Source organism: Monodon monoceros, unplaced genomic scaffold (genome assembly GCF_005190385.1).
Source record: "Monodon monoceros isolate NGI ecotype Baffin Bay Population unplaced genomic scaffold, NGI_Narwhal_1 Super_Scaffold_9, whole genome shotgun sequence".
NCBI lineage: Eukaryota > Metazoa > Chordata > Mammalia > Artiodactyla > Monodontidae > Monodon > Monodon monoceros.
The window spans coordinates 25,108,310-25,131,531 of NW_021703786.1; the positions used below are offsets into that span (position 1 = coordinate 25,108,310).

Below are 23,222 nucleotides of genomic sequence, written 5' to 3' on the forward strand. Positions count from 1 at the left end.
GGGGGGGGGGGGGGGGGGGGGGGGGGGGGGGGGGGGGGCCCGGCCCCACCCGCCCCGCCCTGCCGTGCCCTGCCGTGCCCTGCCCTGCTCGGCCCCGCCCCGCCCCGCCCCTCCCCAGCCTGTCTTTCGAGGCCCCGGCTCCGCCCTAGCCCCGCCCCTAGAGCTGTGAGGTCCCGCCGCCGGCCAGTTGCCGAAACCGCGGCCCCGCCCCTCGGTCAGCGCGGCCCCGCCCTACCGGGTTGCTAGGGGAAGTGACGTCACAGCGCGATGGCGGTGGCTCCTTCCGGCAGCTGAAGGGGGTTTAGGCCCGGGAGATCCGAGTCCATCCGCGGCGGGGAGAGGGCAAGCGGGGTGGGCAGGGGCCGGAGCAGGGGCGGCGGCGCTCGGACTGTCCCATCCGTCCCGTATTGAGGCGTTGGGAGCGGCGGGGCGGCTGGAAAGCGATGGTGAAAGCGGGGCCGTGAGGGGGGCGGAGCCGGCAGCCGGACCCGCAGTAGCGGCAGCAGCGGCGCCGCCTCCCCGAGCTCAGACCCAGGAAGCGGCCGGGAGGGCAGGAGTGAACAGGTCGCGCCGCCGCCACCGCCATGGAGCTCAGAGTGGGGAACAGGTACCGGTTGGGCCGGAAGATCGGCAGCGGCTCCTTCGGAGACATCTATCTCGGTGAGGCGCCCTTCCCCGCGGATGGGCAGCCCCAAACCGGCGTCCCCTGGCCCCGGTTCCGCTCCGGCCCCCTCCCCGGCGACCCCGCCCCCGGCGGCCCCAACCCCAGCCCCCGCCCCGGGCATCCCCTCCGGCCCGTGGCGGTGAGCCGCGTCCCCGTCGGTTCGGGCCTCCCAGTTCCCCAGGCAGGAACTTGCGGCCTTTCCGACCCGCGCCCTCGAGGGCACCTGACCAACGTGCGCTCGCGGCCTTTGGGGAGCGGCCGGGAGCCTCGGTTAGGCCCTCGCTACCCGCTCGGCCCGCCCGCCTTGTGTCCGCTCCCGGTGTCCCTCCACGCAGACAAAGGGCCGTCGGCGAGTGCGGCCCCCGCGTCCTGCGCGCGTGCGGTGGGCACGAGTAGAGTCCGGGGCTGGCCGAGGCTTCTTCGGCGCTCCTCGCGACGATGCAGCCCCGGCTGACCAGCCCCTCTGGCCCGGGGTCTGCGCCGTGGACCGCAGGTGGCACTCAGGGTCGCCTGGGGGCCAGTAGAGTGGTCGTTGAGAACATGTTGCGCATCCAAGTTCTGTACTAAGTACCTCGGCTTAAACGAGAATGACATTCAGGTGATTCGGGACAAAGTCAGCGCTAGGGTGTTGGGAGAATTAGAGGCAAATAAAGTGGTAAAGCTCTGCTCATGAGCTTGTCCTTTTGCTATGAAAATTCTCCAGGTAGACTGGGAAAAAAGGGGATTAGAATGTTCTGGATTGTTTCAGATTTACAGTGAAAGAATGCACGTGTGTGATAAAAGGTTGGCTTGAGTCTTAAAGTTGGAAGTTTTAAAAATATAAGCGTTTCTCAGAGAAATTGTGTGTAAGTTACTCCTACCCCCGCATTTGGGGACATCCAGCCTGGCCCGCAATGCATGTGCAGAGGGACTGTCATTGTGCAAGTTTGGGGGTGAACATGCTCTGCTTGCGCAGCCCGCTCTGGTGTTTCTGTTTGGCTGGTGTACTTGTCAGGGAGGGTCAGGAATAGATTTGTATGTCAGTAATGCTTCTGGTTATGCCTTTCAGATGGTCCCAAGTGTGTGTGCTCACCGCCCCATCCTTGCCTCTTGTTACCTGGAGAGGATGCACGACCTCCTGGGCTAACAGCGTAAGAGGATTCCACACTTAGGGTAGTTCATAACTGCTTTTGGTACCCTTACCCTACAGTGTAATCCTGCCACATCAGTATGTGCTTTACTGCCCTGCTGAGTAAAACACACTTTAGAGATACTTGCATTTTACTATTTAAATATTTATGTCCAGTAGTCAGCAGTTGCCTTCTCAGCAGTGTTTTGGGAGGCGAAGTGCTGGGTAAATGCAAGCTGTTTGCCTTATTTATAGAACAATAGATTTTGGCAAAAGTTTTAACTTAGGATCTAGGAGTTGTACTGAAAAACCAATCTATTAGCCACCCTTATACAGATATGAAAAAGTAGATATTTTGAACCTTTTTGTTCTCTGGTCTGAAACCTTGCCAGACAGTTTTCTGCTTTCCGAAGCTGCGTTCAGACAACCAAATCGTGGAACGTTGTCACCAAGTCATTCACAAAGAAGTTGAGAGTTTTGTGGGAGACCCTGAAAGCTTATTCACAACTGTGTCATTTGGGCCTCACCTTGTGCTGGGCACACCAGTGGTGCTTGATCCAGCCAGACACCGGCTGACCAGTCCCAGAGGGGTTTGTCCTCAGTTTCCTCCTTCATGTTTATCCTAAAACGGATAGACTGTGGCTCTCGCGCCCTAGTTATGAGTACCCACATGGCCCACCCACTGGAGTACACTTAGAGTTACTTGTGTGGGGTTGGGTACAACTGATTTGGCTTTGACTCTTGGCCCATGTGGTGGTCCCTTCAGGCTACATGCTACCCCACTGAGGAAATGTGAAGTGGTCTTGTTAGATTGAGATGTGACTGGAAAGGTGGGTCAGAGGAAGCTCACTATATACTGAAGTTAAGGGTCACAGATGACCGATCCAAAGACCATGGGATGGATTGAGTCTTCTGTACCATGTTTTTTTTCTATTTGTTAGGCAACTAGTCTTTAGTTGAGGAATTCGGTCCTCATCTTAAAAATCGTTATGTTCTACGTATTCTAGTGTGACAGCAGTTAAAGTCGTTCCTGCTACTGTCATTTTGCTATAGGTCAGAATGCTCTTAACTCCTCCTTCACCTTCGTTTAAATGTGGGGTTTGGGGTCTTGGGTTTCCACCTGGGACTTTCTAGTGCTTTCAGACGTTTGAAGCAGGGGGTGGGGGGGGAAGAGAGAGCTGTCCTTCAGCTCGCCGGGTACCTTATGGACCAAGAAGGCCCAGTGCTAGTCTCCCTTTCCAGCAGCCTGCTGTGCTGACATGAGCATGTGGCAGTGTGCCCTGCAGGTTATTCCAATCCTTCCCAAACAGCGTGAGCCCCCTGTTCTCATGGAGTTCTGTTCTTGTCCCACGTCTGTCTTCTATAGGTGGTGGCAGTACCTCGGACCCTCCTCCCTGCCCCCCATTCATGATTGGTAGAATGGTGGTTTTCTTCCTGCTAGCTGTTGGCATTTGTACTTGATCCTGTTGCTCTGTCAGTTTATCAGAGGATGGCCTCATCTGTCCAGCTGTTACCCAGGTGGAGTGTGTGGTTTGGCTTCCATCACATACACAAATGCTTTTGGGGAGCTAAAGCTTAGTAACCTCTTCATATTTTTGATTTTCATGTTTTTCCCCTCGCTGACTTTCATTTCTCTTCAGTGGCACCTAGCAGGGTGTCTGGCACACAGTAGGGGTTCCAAAATGGTGGCTGGCTGGCCAGGAGAGGAAAGCAGTTGCCTGTATGCAGCTTTCGTAGTCACGTGCCTGTGTCCTTTAGGGTGATGGCTTGAGTGTTTCTAGATACCGCATCAGCTCTCAGTGGTTGCCCTGCGAGAGTGCCCTTTGCCCTGCTGTTCAGAGGCCTCTCCCTATTTCTTTGTCGATAAGACAGTCATCAATGGGAGTTACCTTTTTGTCCCAGGACAGGGTCAATCTTGGAGTTAAGTTCGTATATCGTCTGCCTTTGCTCAACTTGAGGGGCATAATTTTGTTTTCCTAGGACCAGCATTGATCTGTGTCTAAACATAGACTAACATCTTCATCTAGTGAGGGGGAGCTCCTGTCTGGCACTGGAGCTGCACAAAAGAGCTGAGGTTGTTGGGTGATAAAAGACCTCACTATAAACAGACACTGAGTAAACGTGATGTGCCACTTGGTTTTGACTTGCTCTGAATCTGGAACCCAGAGCTCAATAGTATCTTTCAGATTTTTGTTCCCCATCTAGAAGTACTTCTAAAAGTTACCTGTTGTGAAGGACCAGGTTTTGTAATTTCCATTCTGTGGCAGATCAGCACTTTTGTAAAATAGGATTAAAATGTTGCAGCAATGTCATGTTGCTATCAGAGCTCTGGGGTGCTTCCTCGCTGTCCTGTATTTGTCCCCTTGTGGACTGGTGGTAGTTTGAGGACAAGACTTGGAGCAGCACTGCCAGTAGAGCACAGGGGCTGCTGTCAACCAGGGAGGTGGGACAGGACTGCAGGGCTACAGTGGTGGACGACCTCAGTTTTGTTCAGTGGTCTCTTATGTTTGGTTCCCATGGAATACCCAGAACTTGAAGTGCTGCTGCTTCACCAAGTGGTGAAGACCTCTCAGAGGAGGCAGCCTGCGTGTGTGCTGCCCTCAAGTCTGTTTGGTAGAGAACCCAGCCTCTCCTCTTTGAGTCATTAGACTCAGGGCAACCTTCACAACTGTGATGCTGTAGAGGGCAGGTGTGATCCTGGGGGAGGCTGGCTCTGTTGCTGGTGTGATCCTGGGGGAGGTGGGCTCTGTTGCTGGTGTGATCTTAGGAGAAGTGGTCTGTGTTTCCAGGTGTGATCTTAGGGGAAGTTGGCTCTGTTGCTGGTGTCATCCTGGGGGAAGTGGGCTCCTTTGCTGGTGTGATCTTAGGGAAGGTTGGCTCTGTTGCTGGTGTGATCCTGGGGGAGGCTGGCTCCATCTGCTGGTGTGATCCGGGGAGGGGGGGAGGCTGGAATTCATATTGTGTTCCAGAGTTGCCTGTGGTCATTTGTCCCCGAGACTGTCAGTATTGCAGGGTGACTCAGATGTTAGCTTTACCAGCCACAGTACAGTGGAGCCAGCAGTGTCCTCAGCCTTCCTGAAGGCGCTAGTTCAGTAGGTAGCCTGCGTGGGCCCAGGCTGTGTTGTCACTGAGAACCTGCCTCCTGGCAAAGGTGACAGGACTGACATAGTTGGAGGAGCAAGAGTGCTATCATCAGAGGCTTCTCTGCTCCTGCTTTGGGGTGGGGGGAGTTGCTGTGTAACTAGTAAGGTGAGTCATCTGTTCCTCATGGGCTGGTGAGTTCAGTTCAGAGTGCCAGGTCCTCACAGGAACTCAGAGTTCATTTTTCGTTTGCACAGTACGTTTTACAATGAAGTAATTTCTCTAGTAGCTAGATAGATTATCCTAGCCTCAGGGAGGAAGAACAAAATGTATTACCTGTCTGTCTTCTGAGTGCCCAGGAGTCTTTGTGGAATGGTAAATGGAGTTCTTAAATTTAGAATGGTCACTGGCAGTGATCAGATTGTGGTTATTCCCATGGAACCCCAGCATTGGGGACCGGTTTTGGATCCAGGCCCACTAGGAGCAGCCGCATCTCAAGCAGCTGTCTGAGCAGACTAGAGGAGAAAGCTGCTCTGTCCTTCCTGGGCAGTTACTGGGTTCATGCATATCAGCAGACAGCTCTCCTGCAGGTCATCACTGTTCTAATGCTTGCAGACCTTACTCTGCCTTTTATCCGGGAGTCTTAACATTCTCTGTAACCAGTAACCCATTCATCCCACAACTCCCTCATGAAACAGACTGCTGGTCTCCCTGCTGAACTCAAATGGTGAGGGAATCTGAGTTGCCAGGGACTGGCAACATTGCTTTGCCCAGCAGGATGGGTCTGGGTTCTGTCTGGGCTGCTGGAGCCAGTGTTAATTCCTTCACGAATAACCATACTACTGGGAAGGATTAAAGTGCTTTATACTTAGAAGGAACTGGTGAGGAAAGCAGGGGGAGAGCTAGGTATGTGCTTTCTAAAGACTGCTTTTCCCATTCTCTCCAGTGAATGCTCCTTGAGGGAGGGCTTGTAGCATAGCTTTGGGTCAGATTGGAACTCAGGAGCATGCGTGTGTGAAGCCTGAAGGGGTAGTGGTTGTCACATTTGCAGGTCCATATTGTAGTAAAGAAGAGGACGGCATCTTGAGGTTAAAACTCTAATCTTTAATCACGATCTGGTGACCAGGAGGTGTGAGCAGATGTATTGCCGGTTTTAGCACAAAACTAGCAAAAGGTGAGTGACAAGTACACTTTGCATAGATGTGATTAGGGCTTTGAAAACAGAGCCCAGTTCTGTTTCAGTGTCCATAGGAGACGCACAGTATGTCCTGGTCCCTGGGAGGGGAGAGGTGTGCTGGGCCTCCCTGGGCCTGGCCTGGCCTGTGATGGCTGAGTGATGGCTCCTGCTGTGTCGTGGGAACCGAGTCCCCTTGAGAAGCGCCCTGCTGTATGCGGCTTGGTACCTGGGCCACATGGACTGGGATGGGCTGAGGCCATGTGAGAGTTCAGTGGAAACCCAGCCACCTCTCTGGAGAGAGGCTCGCACACACCCGAGACCTGTCAAGGCAGCATGGAGAAATGGGGCCCACACGGAATGTGTTGCCCTGGGACTCCCCACGGTCTGGCTTTGGGTGGGTGAATATAGGGCTGACCAACAGGCTGGATGAGAAGGTTCAGACCAGATGGGGGTCCTATGGAGAGAACTGCATACCCTGTCTCTCAGTCCCCTGGTGATCAGAGTAGAGCCATATGGAAGTGGGTGATGTAATACCAAATAAGACTTTTCTATACGTATCAAATATTCCTGTTTTAAAAAGTGAAAATAAGGATATTTTCCCACAGGGGTTTATCTACCACTGACACCATCTTGTAGTAGAAAGTGGAGTGCATCCATCACCTGGTCCTCCTTGGAAGATTCAGATAGCACTCATTGTTTCTCCAGCGTGTTGTAACATTGGGTGAGGTGGTAGACACCAGACGATTAACGTTTGTGATTTTCTTTCTTTGCCAAGGTACGGACATTGCTGCAGGAGAAGAAGTTGCCATCAAGCTTGAATGTGTCAAAACCAAACACCCTCAGCTCCATATTGAGAGCAAAATCTACAAAATGATGCAGGGAGGAGGTATGGTCTTTACCTGTTAAGAAAACCAAGGTGGTGTTTGATGAGGGAGAATACAGATGTCATGAATCACAGTCTGGTTAATTAGGAAAAGGGGCAGAAGCGTTCGTACCCTTGACCCCATCCTGTGGCTTCCTTCAGATACTATCTGAGAGGCCTGTAGAGGGGCTCACTCGACAAAAAGAAACGTCATTTTATGCTTTTTGCATAAATATTCTCTTCCTTAGTTTCGTATTACATACTGGTGTCTTTGAATGCAGACTTGTGTGAACGCTGACCTGGAGCTTGCTGCTGGTCCTCCTGTGCCGCCTTGGTCATGCCTGCAGCTTTGGGATGGTCCCTGCAGACTCTCCTGAGTGAGACCCCTTCTAGCTTAGTTACTGTCCCCATTCTGTGAAACCTCCCCTTGGGCCTGAGGGTACCTGATATCAGAGTGCCCATCCTGATTTCAGAGTCTACCTTTTAGAATTCTCTGGACTTTGAGATTGTTTGGCTAATGGAGCAGGAGGGGCTTTTATTGGGGGTCTCAGAGTCCTGAAGACACCGCAGCATTTTGAAGAGTGTGCCTGTGCTGCTCCCCAAGGAGCTCAGGAAGCCCAGGCACATCCCTGAATGTCTTGAGCTTTCTCTGGGGACAGGGCTTCGTGTGTGAGGAATAGCTGTGTTATTTCCTTTTGGATACCCTTCGAAGCAGAAGCCCCCATGATACTTTCATAGTTGGGGGGGGGGTGGGGTCGGGAAGGCTCTTGGCGCCTTGCCAAAAGGAAGCTTGTCTTCAGACTCTGTGTTGGTCCTTTGGTCAGGTGGAAAGGGAGGACTGGTGATGTGATTTCTTGACATCTTTGCTTCACAAAGCAGTTTAATCTGTGCTACTTTCTACCAGAAACCAGCATATCTCAGCTGACGTAGCACAGGGTGTCTCTTTAGCAGCAGATATATCTTAAAGCAACACAAACAGTCCTATGAGACGACTGCAGAAGGGTGTGTCCAGTGCCGCTCGTCCTGGGCATTATGGGACCAGAGCAGGCTGTGGGTTCTCAGATGGCACATAGGGAGGAAACTCCCTGGCCCCTCCTGTGCCCAGGGAGACGTTGGCAGAGGACCCTGCCAGTGTGTCTGTCCTCTGGTGGCCCTCAGCAGGCTTCTCAGGCATCAGGGATGGTCTACACAGCTTTTAAGGTGGTGATGAGTAGGAAGAGGTGACTTGGTTTGTGGCCTTCGTGGTGGGAGGAGCTTAGTGCTGGGGGTTGGATGAAACTTTCTGACTGAAAAGCTTGTGTGTTTGAGGAGCAGCATCTCTGAGAACTCAGAAGCTGGGCCCCCAGGGATGGAGGGAAGAAGAGCTGACACCCAGGGAGGAGCTGGTGTAGTAGATTGAGACTCAACAGAGGGGGACTTCCCTGGTGGTGCAGTGGTTAAGAATCCACCGGCCAACGCAGGGGACACGGGTTCGAGCCCTGGTCCAGGAAGATCCCACATGCTGTGGAGCAACTAAGCCTGAGCGCCACAACTACTGAGCCTGCGCTCTAGAGCCTGCAGACTACAACTACTGAGCCCGTGTGCCACAACTACTGAAGCCCACGTGACTAGAGCCCGTGCTCCGCAACAAGAGAAGCCACTGCAACGAGAAGCCTGAGCACTGCAACGAAGAGTAGTAGCCCCTGCTCGCTGCAACTAGAGAAAGCCTGCACGCAGCAACGAAGACCCAACGCAGCCAAAAAGAAATAAATGAATGAATAATTTTTTTAAAAGACTCAACAGAGGGAATTCCCTGGCAGCCCAGTGGTTAGGACTCTGTGCTTTCACTACCAGGGGCATGGGTTCCGTCCCTGGTCAGGGAACTAAGATCCTGCAGGCCCTGTGGCGCAGCCAAAAAAAAAAAAACTCAACAGAAAGGAGTTTATTTGGTTTAGAACAAGGTCTCTCCTCAGGAGCATAGCCGTTTGTTGTGGAAGCTGTCTTCTGCAGGAGGACAGGGAGCAGCATCCTAGGTGCCAGTAGCCCCCCGCCCCCAAGTTAGGGTGGTCAGAAATGTCTCCAGACGCTGCTCGATGCCCCTGGGTGCACCGTCGCTTCCTGTTTTGACCCCCTGCTTTAGGACGTAAAGGATCACTTGCTCTCCTGGTCTTCCCATGCCCCTTCTCTAGGATCCTGGAAACCCACTGGGATTCCAGACATAGATCTTCTCCTGTCTGGCCTTTCCCCACGCATAGGTCAGGTTTTACTACTGTTTCAGATACACACTTGGTGAATACTATCAGGGTGTAAATTTCTGTTTTAGAAAACAGATTCTGTCCAGGAGAGCAGAGAGCAGCATCTTGCTACTGTTCTGTGAGCTCCTCCTAGCCAAGATAAAGCTGGGATGGCAGAGGAGATAGAGGTCGGCTCTGCCCAGAAACCTCACAGCTCTGCTGTTGACCAGCCTTCTACATCCATCTCATGTGGGTGCATCTCTGATCGTGGCTCTTTTTATGTTAAGTTCTGTGCTTCGTTGCAGGTGGTTGATATTGACGGCATCGTAGGAGAAAGCTCGAAGCCCAGGGCCTGCCTTTCCCTCTCTAGCTCGTAGTACAGGGTTGCCCGGGATGCTGCCTCATGATGGTGGCCTTGCAGTGCTTGGCTAGAGACAGCTGCTGTGCTGGGTCACTCAGGTCCCCTAGGGGAGGGGTTAGCATTAAAAACAAAAACATGTTTTGGGGGTGGATGAAATGGGTGAAGGGGTTCAGTTGTATGGTGACATTTGATAACCAGACTTATTGTGGTGATCACCTTTTATTAGTGTATACAAAGATTGAGTTGTGTCGTACACTTGAAACTAATATGTTATATACCAATTTTACCTGAATAAAAACAAAAGCAAACACACGCTAGTGTCAGGTATTGTTAAGAGCGTTTTTAAACATGCGGGCACGTTCTCCGCCACACAGTCATGTGCAGTGGGTATCATCAGCCTCGTGTAACAAATGAGGAAACTGAGGCTGTGTCCAAAGGACACAGATCTGAACTTGAGCATTGCAGGTCCCAGGCCACTCCTGCACAGCGGTCCTCCATGGCGGTCAGGGATCAAGAACGTGCCCCAGGGCTTCCCTGGTGGAGCAGTGTTTAAGAATCTGCCTGCCAATGCAGGGGACACAGGTTTGAGCCCTGGTCTGGGAAGATCCCACGTGCCGCGGAGCAGCTAAGCCCGTGCACCACAAATACTGAGCCTGCGCTCCACAGCCCGTGAGCCACAGCTCCTGAAGCCCAGGCGCCTAGAGCCTGTGCTCTGCAACAAGAGAAGCCACCACAACGAGAAGGCCACGCACAGCAACGAAGACCCAACGTAGCCAAAAATAACTAAATTAAATAAATTAATTAATTAAAAATACCTTTAATAAAAGAAGAAGAAAGTGACCCAGGTCTAGTTGGAGCAATAGGTAAAAAACCTGAAATAGAAATAATTTTAAGTTAATTACGTTAGTGAAGGACATGGGTGGACACCAAGTTTTTATCAAAACAGAGTGGCCTGCCAGGCAGAACCTAGAGGCTAAGGCTGAGGCTGAGGCTGCACTTCCCAATCCTGATAACCCCACAAAGTGTCTAGACTATGTCCTCCTTCGGGAAACTCCAAGTGGAGAACCTTTGTTTAGTTCACAGCTGCTTCTGGTCAAGGTTCATGGCAGGTGTGGGACAGGAGTGTGGGCCCTTTGTATCAGAGAATCCAGGCCAGGGGTGAGGGTAGGAGCTCTGTGCTGAGGGTGGGTGGATGCCGCCAGCAGTGTGGCTGTGGGGCCACCAGTGAGTAGAAACAGGCAGCTTCACCCGAGTTCACTCTCTCTCATCTCATGTGCCTGTCCAGTTCCCTCAGTGTATTTCAGACAATCACGGTCTTTTTGCTATGAAATGTTTTACAGTACTTAAGAACATATGTAGCTCGTGGCTATCAATACTAAAGTGAACCCCCAGAACTCCCACCTTCTTGAAAGAGGGAGCAGGACGGCCCTCGGCACCTGTGTGCCCACCCCAGGGCGCCCTCTCTGCAGCTGCCCAAAGCCTGTCTCCGCATGCCCTTGCCTAGTTTGTTTTTATTTTTTTAATATTTATTTATTATTTGGTTGCACCGAGTTTCAGTTGCGGCAGGTGGGATCTTTGTTGCAGTATGCGAGATCTTTTAGTTTCGGTGCGTGAGGTCTTTAGTTGTGGTGTGTGGGATCTAGTTCCCTGACCAGGGATCAGACCCGGGCCCCCTGCGTTGGGAACGCAGAATCTTAGCCACTGGACCACTAGGGAAGTCCTGTCTAGTTTGTTTTTAAAGTTTTGATTCCTTGTCATCCTGCAAGAAATTGGTTTTTAAAAATCTAATGACAGGGCTTCCCTGATAGCACAGTGGTTGAGAGTCTGCCTGCTGATGCAGGGGACATGGGTTCGTGCCCCGGTCCGGGAAGATCCCACATGCCACGGAGAGGCTGGGCCCATGAGCCACATGCCACGGAGCGGCTGGGCCCATGAGCCATGGCCACTGAGCCTGTGCGTCCGGAGCCTGTGCTCCGCAATGGGAGAGGCCACAACAGTGAGAGGCCTGTGTACCGCAAAAAAAAAAAAAAAAAAAAATCTAATGACATTGTCCAGAAACATTTGGCCATTGTATTTACAATTGTTTTAAGGTTGAATTGCCAAACACTTCATGAAAAATTGTATTTGTGTTAATACTGAGTCCCCATATTTATATTGAAACTTCCCGCAAATCAAATGGAAAGCATTTAGCTAGCACTCTCCCTCATTTTTCACCCCCAAGCATATGTTTTGGTATCTTTGGACTCGATGAGGGAAAAAGTATCAAGTGTTCATAGCTGCACATAAGAGTCCAAGTGACCCATTTCCCATATTAAGGGCATGTGGGCAGGGGCAGCTGGGTGTCCCTGGCATGACTGGTCGCCTGGGCACAGGGCAGCACCCTGGTGGCTGTGTGTCTGACCTACAGCCTTGCATGTCCTTCCCCAGCCCCAGGAGCAGCACTCTGGCGGCACAGGTGCATTTTTAGCTTCCTGGTCTCACTGCATCAGATGTCTGAGGTTACAGAGCAGCAGTCTGTGCACAGGCGGCAGGATTGTTCTTGTGAATGGCTTTTGAGCTGATTTCTGCCTGGGGCCTCAGCACTTAGTTTACAGACAGCCTGCTTAGGATGAAGCAGGCTACACAGCATCCTCCTCTTCTGGCCAGAGAACTGAGAATAGGAGCACCCTGCTTCTATCGTGTCTTATCTTAGGGTGATGAGGTGCGTTGGTGTTGCCAGTAAGAAGGAAGGTGCTGCCAGTGAAACAGACCATCAGAGCAGACGAGTGGCAAGTCCACGCCCCGTGTCGTGCCAGTTCATACGCTTTTGAATATGAGTAATAGAGTCTTGCCGTGTGTGTTTACAACTTTCTTTTTTGATCCACTGTGTTCCTCAGGTTCTTCCATGTTTGACACAGTTGTGGTTTGATGGGTTTCGTTGTTGTTTATAGACTCTTGTGTCTCCATAAACAGTCCTCCCTGTGTTGAGGAGCCCTGGCCGGCTTCTAGTGTTTTGCTCTTCAGGATGGTGCCTCAGTGACTCCCTCACCACGTCTGGTGCAAAGCCTGTTAGTGGAATTGCTTTCCGTGAAGCAGGCAGGTGCTCGGCCTGCAGGGTGGCACCCGGGCCACAGGGATGTGTTCCCAGGTGGTATGGCACGTTTACCTTCCTGCCTGAACAGCCTCGGAGCTCCTGTTGGATCCACACCATCTTCAGCCTCGCCATTACCATTTCTCTCCAGTGTGTCATGGGGTGTCTCAGCTAGCACAGAAGCTAGCACAGAAAAGAGAAATTTTAAAGAATTTTAAAATTTAAAGGATGGAGAAGGAAGAAATAAAACTTATTTGTGCATGATTTAACTTCCTACATAGGAAACCCACAAGACAAGTTAGAGCATTGAGCCAGATAGCTTAAGATCAAAGGGTAAAATCAGTTCCTTTCATTACACCGATAACGGTCAGTTAGGAAATGTAATTCTTTTTTCCCCTCAGTATGAGTAAGTCTTTATTCATTGCATTTGACAGGGAAGAGGGAGGGAAAGGGCCAACATGTGTGACAGGACTTGGCGAGTGGGAAAGGAAGTGCTGGCATGGCAGAGTCAGCCACTGAGTCTTCATTCTCCAGGCCCCATGGCTTAGTCTCCTGTAGTTCAGGAGCAAGGGGAGGGGAACAGGAGAGGACAGACTCCTCCTTCCTCGTAAATTCAACATTTCAAACAAAGCTTTGGTGTCTAGCCGTGAGCATGGAGTTACATTTCTGTTTCCTGTTAAACAATCATGTGGCCACTTTGACAGAAATTTCTTGCACTTGCACTAAAGCTCCTGAGTGACTTCGAGATACATTCATCTTCCCCTGCTTGGTCTCCCAACCTCACTTTCTACATAGAAGGCCCCCCTTGCTTTTCTTTACCCAAAGATTTTTTTTTTTTAATATTTATTTATTTGGCTGCTCTGGGTCTTAGTTGTGGCACGTGGGATCCTCATTGCCGCATGCGGGATCTTTTAGTTGGCGGCGTGTGGGATCTTTTAGTTGCGGGTATGCAGGATCTAGTTCCCTAACCAGGGATAGAGCCCGGGTCCCCTGCATTGGGAGTGCGGATTCTTAACCACTGGACCACGAGGGAAGTCCCTACCCTGGGATTTGAGATTAAAGTAGGTTTGATCCATCCAGTTACAGCAGTGTGTTTGTCGTGAATCATGTCAAGGAACAGTCTTGACTTGGAGTTGGGAACAAGGGATGGAGTGTTTCTAGCTGCTTCAGCACTTTTGCACAAATCATTTAAGAGTTGTAGAGACACCACACAAGCTAAATGTACAGGTGTGTGGGCTTCTGGGGGGTTGGGGGTGGAGGAGGGAGTAGAGTAGGAGTCAAGTTTTAGGACAAAAGATTTGGTCTGAAATGGGGGAAGGGGGCACGAAAGAAAGGATGGCTCAGGACCCCTATTTTGAGTGGGGCCTTCCCCAAGTTTATGTTTCAGATCCTTTGCCTGGTGCACAACCTTTTGTCTGGCTGTTCTTTGAATACAGTAGGAAGTTTGTAAACAGTGAAACCCCAGAAGAACATGGAAAAAGACCAACACATTATATTTACACCAACTAGGCTACCTAGCGTTCATTTTCAGATCAATGGCTCATGAAGTCCTATGAAGCCTCCAGTAACTAGAAGGGCAGCAGCTGGGGTGACAGAACCCGGCATCAGACATACGTCCCCCCAACCCGTGTGCTCTAGTGCGTCCACCCCATTCCAACACCACGAGTCCCATCCTGTGAACTGAGCCCTTTGTCCTTCAGCTGCTGCAACACTGACCATTGCTACTGCGGGCAGGATGCTGGCACCAGGCACTAGAGAGAAGCCCTTGCCTGTGGTCTCGAGAAGCCGGGGCAAGAAACCCCCTGTTAAAGCTTAAGGATTTTGGTCTTTGCTTCATCTGGCCAGCTGGCAGCTTGGGGTGGGTGCAGAGGTACCCTTTGAACCCTTTTCTTATGGATACACAGGAACCCTAATGAAGGATCAGGGAAATGAAGCAAGTCTATGCCTGGGGTTGGAGATCCGGCACTGGAATCCCTCACCCAGCCATGCCTTCCTCTTGGCACCGGCACCTGGGTCTGCCTGTCCTGACCTGTCCACACCATGTTTCCTGTTCAGGCTGATTTCCAGCCTTCCAGTAGGAGGAGGTCAAGTCATGGGGCAACAGTTAAAACCTTTTCTCCTGTGGAACATTGAAGGTGGAGGGGTTCAAGAGGACACACACACAAGCCACCTCTGATCAGGAAAAGTGAGGTGGTTCAGTAGGCTCTGCCCTCCAAAACATTGTTCTCCTTGGTAACAGAACATCAAAAGATACTCCTGTGCAGTCCTGGAGCCACTGCCTTCTGCCTAGGATTGCTCAAGGGCTTGAGAGTGCACTTCCTGAGACTACAACACACAGAACGTTTCTATCAAGGAGAAAGTTAAAATGCAGAAGATCGGTCACTTACACACAGCTAGTGCAGTTGGCATCCTGAGAAAGTGGGACCCCAAGGAGCAGTAAACAAGTGGTGCTGGCTGCAGGGGGGAGGGGGCTGGGTAGCAGGTCTGCAGCTGTCGCCAGCCACCCCTTTGCCTGTGCTCTCAGCCTGGCGTCCTGTCCCAAGAGTGGGTCAGGAGGAGGGGAAGCCCTGCCTCAGCCCTGAGAGACTCTCCCAGAGAGCAGTGGTTTGTGCTTTGGTCTTGTGCTCAGTCTTCTCACTCTGACACAGGAAGTGTTGTTATTAAATAGCCTTTAAAAGGAAAACACTTCCCTATCCTGGCCACTTTGAAAAGCTGGAAATTTGGGGCTGGAGACCAATAAGTAAGCAGGTTCTGGAGGGATTTCCCCCATGCCCTCGAGCACTTGCATGGAGCATGGTTGGGGTTCCTCTGTCTCACCCCCCTGCCAAGAGGGAAGTGGGTGGATGCCGTGGTAGGGGTGGCAGTGCCCCTACCCACCCTTTCCCTGCTTTTGCCACTGTGTTCCTCAAACCTTGTGATCGCGAAAAGCGCCACCCACCGTGGCTCAATTCTGCCCTCTGGTGCTTCTCACTCCCCACACAGAACACCCACCATGACTGGTAACTGGAGAGACTCCAGGCCCTTGGGGGACTTCTGAAAGGTCAACTCCACTGCTTCTCCCTCCTTCAAGCTCTGGAAGCCCTCTGTGTGCAGCTGACTCTGGGGCTCAAAGACATCCACTTGTAGGCCAAGTGTGACCGCAGTGGTCGTGGATAGGAAGCTGAACCAGGTGCATGGTGACCCACTTTGAGGTGCCAGTACCGCACAGCAGCTCTGCTGGCTCCTTGGAACAGCTGTCTGCAAGCAGCTCTTGGACACAGAGCCCACAGTAGTGGAGCCCAGATCCCTGGTCAGGTGGCTGCTGGCCCCAGAGGAGTCTAGAGGCCAAAGTTTCATTCTTAAAGTACTGTAAGTATAGAGGAATAAATCCTAAGCCAGGTGTGACCTGCATGCGGAAAATTTTTAAACTTCATTGGAGAACGCTGATGAGGACTCAAGCTAAGTGGAGATGTTCCGTTCATGGAGAGGAAGACTCGGCAAGATGTCTCCCAGAGCTGCTCAGGGGATTCCAGTCAGAGTCCAGCAGGGCTCTCCCAGGGACAGGCTGACGGATCCACAGAGCAGCGAAGGGCCAGGTTGACTGACGTGCAAATGCCACACTCACAGAAAGCGCTAGTGACGACCTAGCACCCAGTTGGGTGCTGGGCTTCTAGTATCACTCCCCACCGAGAGGAGCCCAGATTCCAGGGCGAGGCAGGAAGAAGGAAGGCGAATCTGGAGCATGCGGCTGAAAGGAAAGAAGTGCTCGGACACTGACGGGCATGAGTCCACAGGACACGGGAGAGAGCTTGAAGTGGCATCTGTTGCCCCAATTTGGGACAGTTGAAGCCTCAAAATGAACAACGGATTATAGCACGTGGAGGAAACTCTCACCATTTCTGTTCAATATAGTATTGGAAGTCCTAGCCACGGTAGTTGGACAAGAAAAAGAAAAGATATCCAGATTGATAGGGAAGAGGTAAAATTGTCATTATGTGCAGATGACATGATACTACATACATATATATGTATATATATATAAAACTCTATATATGGACTCCACACAAAGACTACTAGAAATGATAACGAATTCAGAAAAGTAGCAGGATCTAAGAGTAACATACAGAAGTCTGTTGCATTTCTTTACACCAACAATGAAATATCAGAAAGGGAAGGTAAAAAGACAATCCCTTTTAAAATTACATCAAAAAGTATAAAATACTTAGGAATAAACCTAACCAAGGAGGGTGAAAGACTTATATGCTGAGAACTGTAAAACGTTGATAAAGGAAATTGAAGATGATTTAAAGAAATGGAAAGATATACCATGCTCTTGGATTGGAAGAATGAATATTATTAAAATGGCCATACTACGCAAAGCAATCTACAGAGTGAATGTGGTCCCTATCAAATTACCCATGACATTTTTCACAGAACTAGAACAAATAATCCTTAAACTTACATAACACATGGAGGAGGGGGAGGAGAATTCTTGAGTCCATGATGACCCACACACACACACACACGTTAAGCTTCACAGAGAGGCAGAAGGAACAATCAGAAATGGAAAGTCACCACTTTGTGGGCACTTATTATTGATGGGTTTAGACGGTAATCAAAGGTGGATGCAAACGTACAACTTAAGTATTGACACTACCCTCAAAGCTTCATCCACAGATTACTTATTAATAACAAAGACGGGAATTCCCCGGCGGCCTAGTTGTTAGGACTCTGCTCTTTCACTGCTGAGGGCCCAGGTTCAATCCCATGTTGGGGAACTGAGATCCCACGTGCGCCGCATTGCGGCCAAAAAAACCTTACAATGACAAAGATAAAAGTACCTTTTGGTGGAGAAATCTGGCAGATTTCCATCGGACAGGTGATCAGAACCAGCAATCAGGCAAATCAAATTTAGGACAGTTCAAAATTGACCTGAACTCTTCAAATATGTCTGTGATGAAAGATTGAAAAACTGTTCTAGACTTAAACATGGCAGTGCATGGTCCTAGATTGTACCCTGGGCAGGGGGGACTAGCCTGAAGGACGTTACTGGACATGCAGTTGGGGAAATGTGAGTGTGGACTGTGTCCATCTTTGGAGTGTCACGTGTGGTCACCTGCAGTGTTGTGCCACCCACACTCCAGACACAAAGACCCTCGTGGCCACAGAACTCTGACTTCAAAGGAAGAGGTGTTACGGTCAGTGTGGGGGGCCTTGTGAACACACGGTGCTGAGGTCTCTGGGAGTCCTGCCTCCCCTCACCCCAAACTCCACTTTCAGGTGGATCAGGTGACTTCAGTGTGAAGAGGAAGACTAAAACATTTTGATTTGTTTAAATCAGCGTTATTGAGGTGAATCAAACTGCATGTGTTTTGAGTGTGTGATTTGAGAAGTTTTGGCTGTGTCCTCTCATGAAACCATTGCCATAATCAAGGCGGCAAACACATCCATCGCCCTTCAAAGTTTGTTGGGTCCTTTTGTGGTTCCTCTACCCCCGCCCTCTGTCATCTGCTTCTGTCCCTATAGGTTAGTTTGCATTTCCCAAAGTTTCCTGTGCAGGGAGTAGAACTGTGTGTTCTTTCTTTGAGATTTTGTGTGTGTATCAATGGCTACTCCTTTTTATTGCTGAGAAGTACTCCCTTGTGTGGGTAGTTTCTTTGTCCCTGCACCTGTTCATTTGAGTTGGTTCCAGGTTTCAGGTACTCCACACAAAGCTGCTATGAACTTTTGTGTAGATAGTCATATGGACGTTCATTTCTTTTTCTCCTGAGTAAGTGACTTGGAGTGGAATGGCTGAACCAAAAGTAAGCGAATGTTTTTCCTCTTCAAGAAACTGCCAGACTGCTTGTACTTAGTTCCCACCAGCAGCATACAAGGGCTTTGGTGGTTCGAGTCTTTCAAATAACTTGTTTGTTTTATCTAAGTTATTGAATGTATCGGCATAAAGCTGTTTATAATATTTCCCTACTAGACTTCTAATATTTGTAGAATCCAGTGATGTTACCTCTCATTCTTTTTTTTTTTTTCCCCTGGCCGCGCCATGCGGCTTGTGGGATCTTAGTTCCCCTGACCAGCGATCGAACCTGGGCCCTCGGCAGTGAAAGCTCAGAGTCCTAACCACTGGACCGCCAGGGAATTCCCTCTCATTCTTGATGTTGGTAATTTGTGCCTTCTCTATTTTTTCCCTGATCAGTCTGATTAGAGATTTATCAACAAGCTTCTCAAAGAAACAGCTTTGGTCTCTGTCATTTTCTCTGTTGTTTCTCTGTTTTCTGTTTCATTGGTTTCTGCTGTGATCTTTTATTTCACTTCTGTTTGCTTAGGGTTTAATTAAGTATTTTCTTAAGGTGGAAGCTGAGATCATTGGTCTGTTTTCTGTAGTATAGACATTTCATGGCTATAAATTTTCCCCCTACCATAGCAGCATCTCAAATCCTGATAAGTTTTCATTTTCATGTAGTTCAGATGCTGATTCCCCTTTTGATTTCTTCCTTGATCCATGGGTTATTTTGAACTGTATTATTTAGCTTCCAGATATTTGGGGATTTTACAGAGAGCTGTTGTTTATTTCTAATTGAATTCCACTGTCTTCTGAGAACATACATTGTATAACTTGAATCCTTTTTAGCTTTATTGTTTTATGTCAAGAATGTGGTTTGTCTTGATAAATGCCCCTTGCGTACCTGAGAAAAAAAGTGTGATCTACTGAGAGGGATGATTGACGTCTCTAGTAAGATTGTGGATTTGTCTCTGTCTCTTTGTAGTATTGCCTCATGTATTTTGAAGCTCTCTTGTTAGCTGCGTGAATGTTTAGAATAATGTTTTCTTGATCAGTCGATGCCTTTATCACTGTGAGATGACTGGTAATATCCCTGGAAGTATTCTTCTACACATTCTACTGTGTCTGATGCTGACATAGCCCTTCTGCTCTCTTATCTGATGTTGGTGTGATACACTGTCCTCCTTGTGACCTAGTTGTATCTGAAGGGTGTTTGGTGTGGGCAGGGCAGTATAGCTGGTCCTTTCTTTTCTGTCTAATCTGAGAAAGTGTACCTTACCTGTGGTGTTTACATTCAGTGTGATTAATGACAGGATTGGGTTTGCTGTTAGTTTTTATCTCATCTGGTCTTTGTTTCATTTCCCTCCTTTTTTACCTTATTTTGGATTAATCAAGTACTTTTTACATTTCTTAATGATTTTTCTTGTGATGATCTCCTTTGTTGAATTCTGTCACTATCTCTGTGTTGTTACTTTAGTGGTTGGGTTAGGGTCTATCATCTCTTTAGCAGGATGCAGAGGAACCTGACCTTGTGGGCTTCCACCTGCCCACCTGCCTGCGTGATGGTGTCATGTGTTTATATTTACATGTTATAAATATTGCAGTGCATTGTTATTTTTGTTTAAGCAGTCATATCTTTTAAATTTAAATAATTTTTTATGTACTTATGTTGTTATTTTCATTGCTTTTCATTCCTTTTTCTTATTGTTTTTTTTTTTTTGTTTTTTTTTTTTTGCAGTACGTGGGCCTCTCACTGTTGTGGCCTCCCCCATTGCGGAGCACAGGCTCCGGATGTGCAGGCTCAGCGGCCATGGCTCACGGGCCCAGCCGCTCCGCGGCATGTGGGATCCTCCCGGACCAGGGCACGAACCCGTGTCCCCTGCATCGGCAGGCGGACTCTTGACCACTGCACCACCAGGGAAGCCCCTTCATTCCTTTTTGTAGGCCCAGACTTCCATGTGGCATCATTTGCCTCCTGCCTGAAGGACATCCATTTACATATGTCACAGTGCTGGTGATTGATTCGTCACACTTTTTTTATCTGAAAATGTCTTCATTTTGTCTCTGCTGAGGTGTTTTTCGGCAGATTGCCAGTTCTTTTCTCAGCACTTGGAAGATGTTCCTCCACTGTGCTCTAACATGTTTTTTTTCTCTGGCTGCTTTCAAGGTGTTCTTAGTATCACTAGTGAGCGATTTGACTGTCAGCTATGTCAGTGTTGTGTTCTTTATGGTACTTATGCTTGGGGCCTGTTGAGTTTCCTGAATCTGTGGGTCATTTTTCTCAGCTCTTTCTTTCAGTGTGTCCTCTGTCCCCCTCCTCCCCTCTCTCCTCCAGTTACAGACGGCGGGTACCTTGATGTTGTCCCACAGCTCTGAAGCTCGTGTTGGCTTTTCCAGTAGTTTCTACTGCTGTGCCTTCAAGTTCACGAGTTTTTTCTCCTACAGTGTCTGGTCTGCTGTTAATCACACACCCAGTGTAGTTTTCCTCTTAGACATGTGGAATTTTAGTTCTCCGACCAGGGATCAAACCCACACCCCCTGCATTGGAAGCGTGGAGTGTTAACCACTGGACCGCCAGGGAAGTCCCTAGATTTGGGTCTTTTTTTTTTTTTTTTTGCGGTACACGGGCCTCTCACTGTTGTGGCCTCTCCCGTTGCGGAGCACAGGCTCCAGATGCGCAGGCTCAGTGGCCATGGCTCACGGGCCCAGCCGCTCCGCGGCATGTGGGATCTTCTCGGACCGGGGCACGAACCTGTGTCCCCTGCATCGGCAGGCGGACTCTCAACCACTGTGCCACCAGGGAAGCCCGATTTGGGTCTTTTATATCTCTGTCATGTTGTGCCTTTGTTTAACTTCTTTTGACATGGAATACAGTTATAGTTTATAGTAACTTTTATTGCCCTTCTCTAATGATTCTAACTCAGTTTCTGTTGATCTCAATGTGGATCACGTTTTCTGCTTCCTGGCATATCTGGTAATCTTTGGATGCCAGACACTGAATTTTACCCTCTTGTGTGCTGGGTATTTTAATGTTCCTCAAATTCTTCCTCAGCTTAGTTATGAGACGATGCTACTTTCATCTGCTCAGTTTTTGCTTCTCTGCTCACACTCTCAGGCAGGACTTGGGCAGTCTGGGCTCGTTGTGTCTCAGGTGTCAGTGTCAGTCATTGCCTCATGTTCAGCGTCTTAGAAAGCCTGTGTCTTTCTGTATGTTCTTTGTTCTCTTTTCTCTTCTTGGTTATTGTGGATGTGAGGGTAAATTGGGTCCCCATTACTCCATCTTGGCTGAAAGTAGAAGTACTCTTAATATAATAAGCATCTCTTTCTGACTCTGAGTTCGGGAAGGGTGTCTTATGTAAGATACCAAACACATTACTCTTAAAGGAAAAGATTGATACATTCATGTTTGTTAAAACTTAGCATCTCTTCTCATCAAAAGACTCCAAAAGAAAATAAAAAACATGTCATTAACTGAGAAAAGGTATTTTCCTCACATAAAAAAGATAATAGTTTAATATCCAGAATTTATAAAAGAACTGCTATAAATAGGAAAAAAACACCCTGATAGAAAAAAAATGACAAAGATATGCATAGACATTTTAGAGAAGAGGAAACATGTAATGCCAATAAATAATGAAAAAAGGCCCAAATTGAGAGTTCAGTGAGACACCATTTTACATCTACCACTTGACTGATAGAAATTAAGAGCTCTGACGAGACCTTGCATCCAGCGGGAACTCATTCATTTGTGGTGGGGTTGTAAAGTGGGTTATTTATTTTGGAAAGCAGTTTGACATTATCTTGTATAGTCAGATAATTTGTACCCTGTGTTTCTAGGTCTATACCTGGAGAAACTAGCTAAGAACAAGAATTTCACATGTGAGAATTTTCACCAGCGGACATACATAAGAATGTATTTAGCAGCACTGTTTATAATGGGGAAAGCAGCCCTAAACAGTGCAGATGAGGGAAGAATAGATGAAGTGTGCTGTCCTCTCCAAGGGGTGTATTTCATAGCTCACACTCTCACTTTACTAAAAAACAAGGAAGGGGTACAGTCCTGTGCATTTGTTGTCTGGGGGGTGCAGGTGTGGGAGGAAAGGGGAGTAAAAGTAGATGCAATTACTGGGAATGTCCCTGGTCTGTGTGGTGGGCCACAGGCTTTTGTTACATTATGCCTTGTAACCTGTCGATTTGTTAAATTTGTTCTCACGTAATGTGCAAATGTATTTTAAAATAAAAAGTTGCCCAGTTGATATCAAAACTAAAACTGTTTAGGATCTTATAGTGCCAGAAAGGAAGGCAGTGCTCAAAACAAACAGAGCCTGCAGTGATGGGGTGTTAAAGGGCCACAGGAGCCACGGAGGAGCAACGAAGGCTGGGATGCTTGGAGCAACAGAATAAGTGACATAGTGTTGGAGTACAGACCAAAGTATAAAATAGATACTCATGGGTCCGTACTGATAGGAAAAAATACCGAATAAGTAAATGGGGAGAAGAGACAAATCTGTGTGGAAGCATTCCAAGTCATATATATAGATGGCTGTGCCCTCCGGGAGGGAGCCCAAACAACCCCCTTAAGTGTGGTCCGCACGTGGTGACGTCCCCGCAGAGAGAACAAGATGGAAAGGGGAGAGAGAGGAACTCCCCAGCAGAGACACCTGACAGGCACACCTCAGCCAGGTGACCAAGAGCACAGCCATGGTGAGGAGTCGTGTTGAGAGCACAGACCCTGACAGGATGTGGTGGGAAGGGCACTTTCCCTCTGTGGTCTCCCTCCCCCAAGCCCAGACTAATAATGAGAAAGACATCAGACAAACCAGCAGAGGGACAGTCTGCACCTCCTTGCCCAGCCCTCCTCCAAACCATTGGGGTCATTCAAACCAGGAAAGTCTGAGAGACCATCCCGGCCAAGAGCAGCCGGAGGA

The 23,222-nt window shown here is 49.1% G+C and overlaps 1 protein-coding gene across 6 annotated transcripts in view; it reads left to right on the plus strand.

Annotated features, from left to right (window-relative positions):
* Window positions 1–219: 219 nt before the first annotated feature.
* The window catches only part of CSNK1D (casein kinase 1 delta), a 38,376-nt gene continuing 15,373 nt past the window's right edge, over window positions 220–23,222 (plus strand). Inside the window, exons 1-4 of one of the 6 annotated variants that reach the window (XM_029212839.1) lie at window positions 347–660; window positions 5,905–6,027; window positions 6,806–6,916; window positions 20,033–20,308. Coding sequence is in view for 5 of the 6 variants with exons in the window: in XM_029212834.1 (XP_029068667.1) it covers window positions 585–660; window positions 6,806–6,916 (187 nt within the window). In the remaining variant the exon portion in view is untranslated. Of the gene's footprint in view, window positions 661–830; window positions 6,028–6,805; window positions 6,917–20,032; window positions 20,309–23,222 lie in introns of those variants that run through there. The other 5 variants (XM_029212837.1, XM_029212834.1, XM_029212836.1 and 2 more) reach the window with 5 other exon arrangements.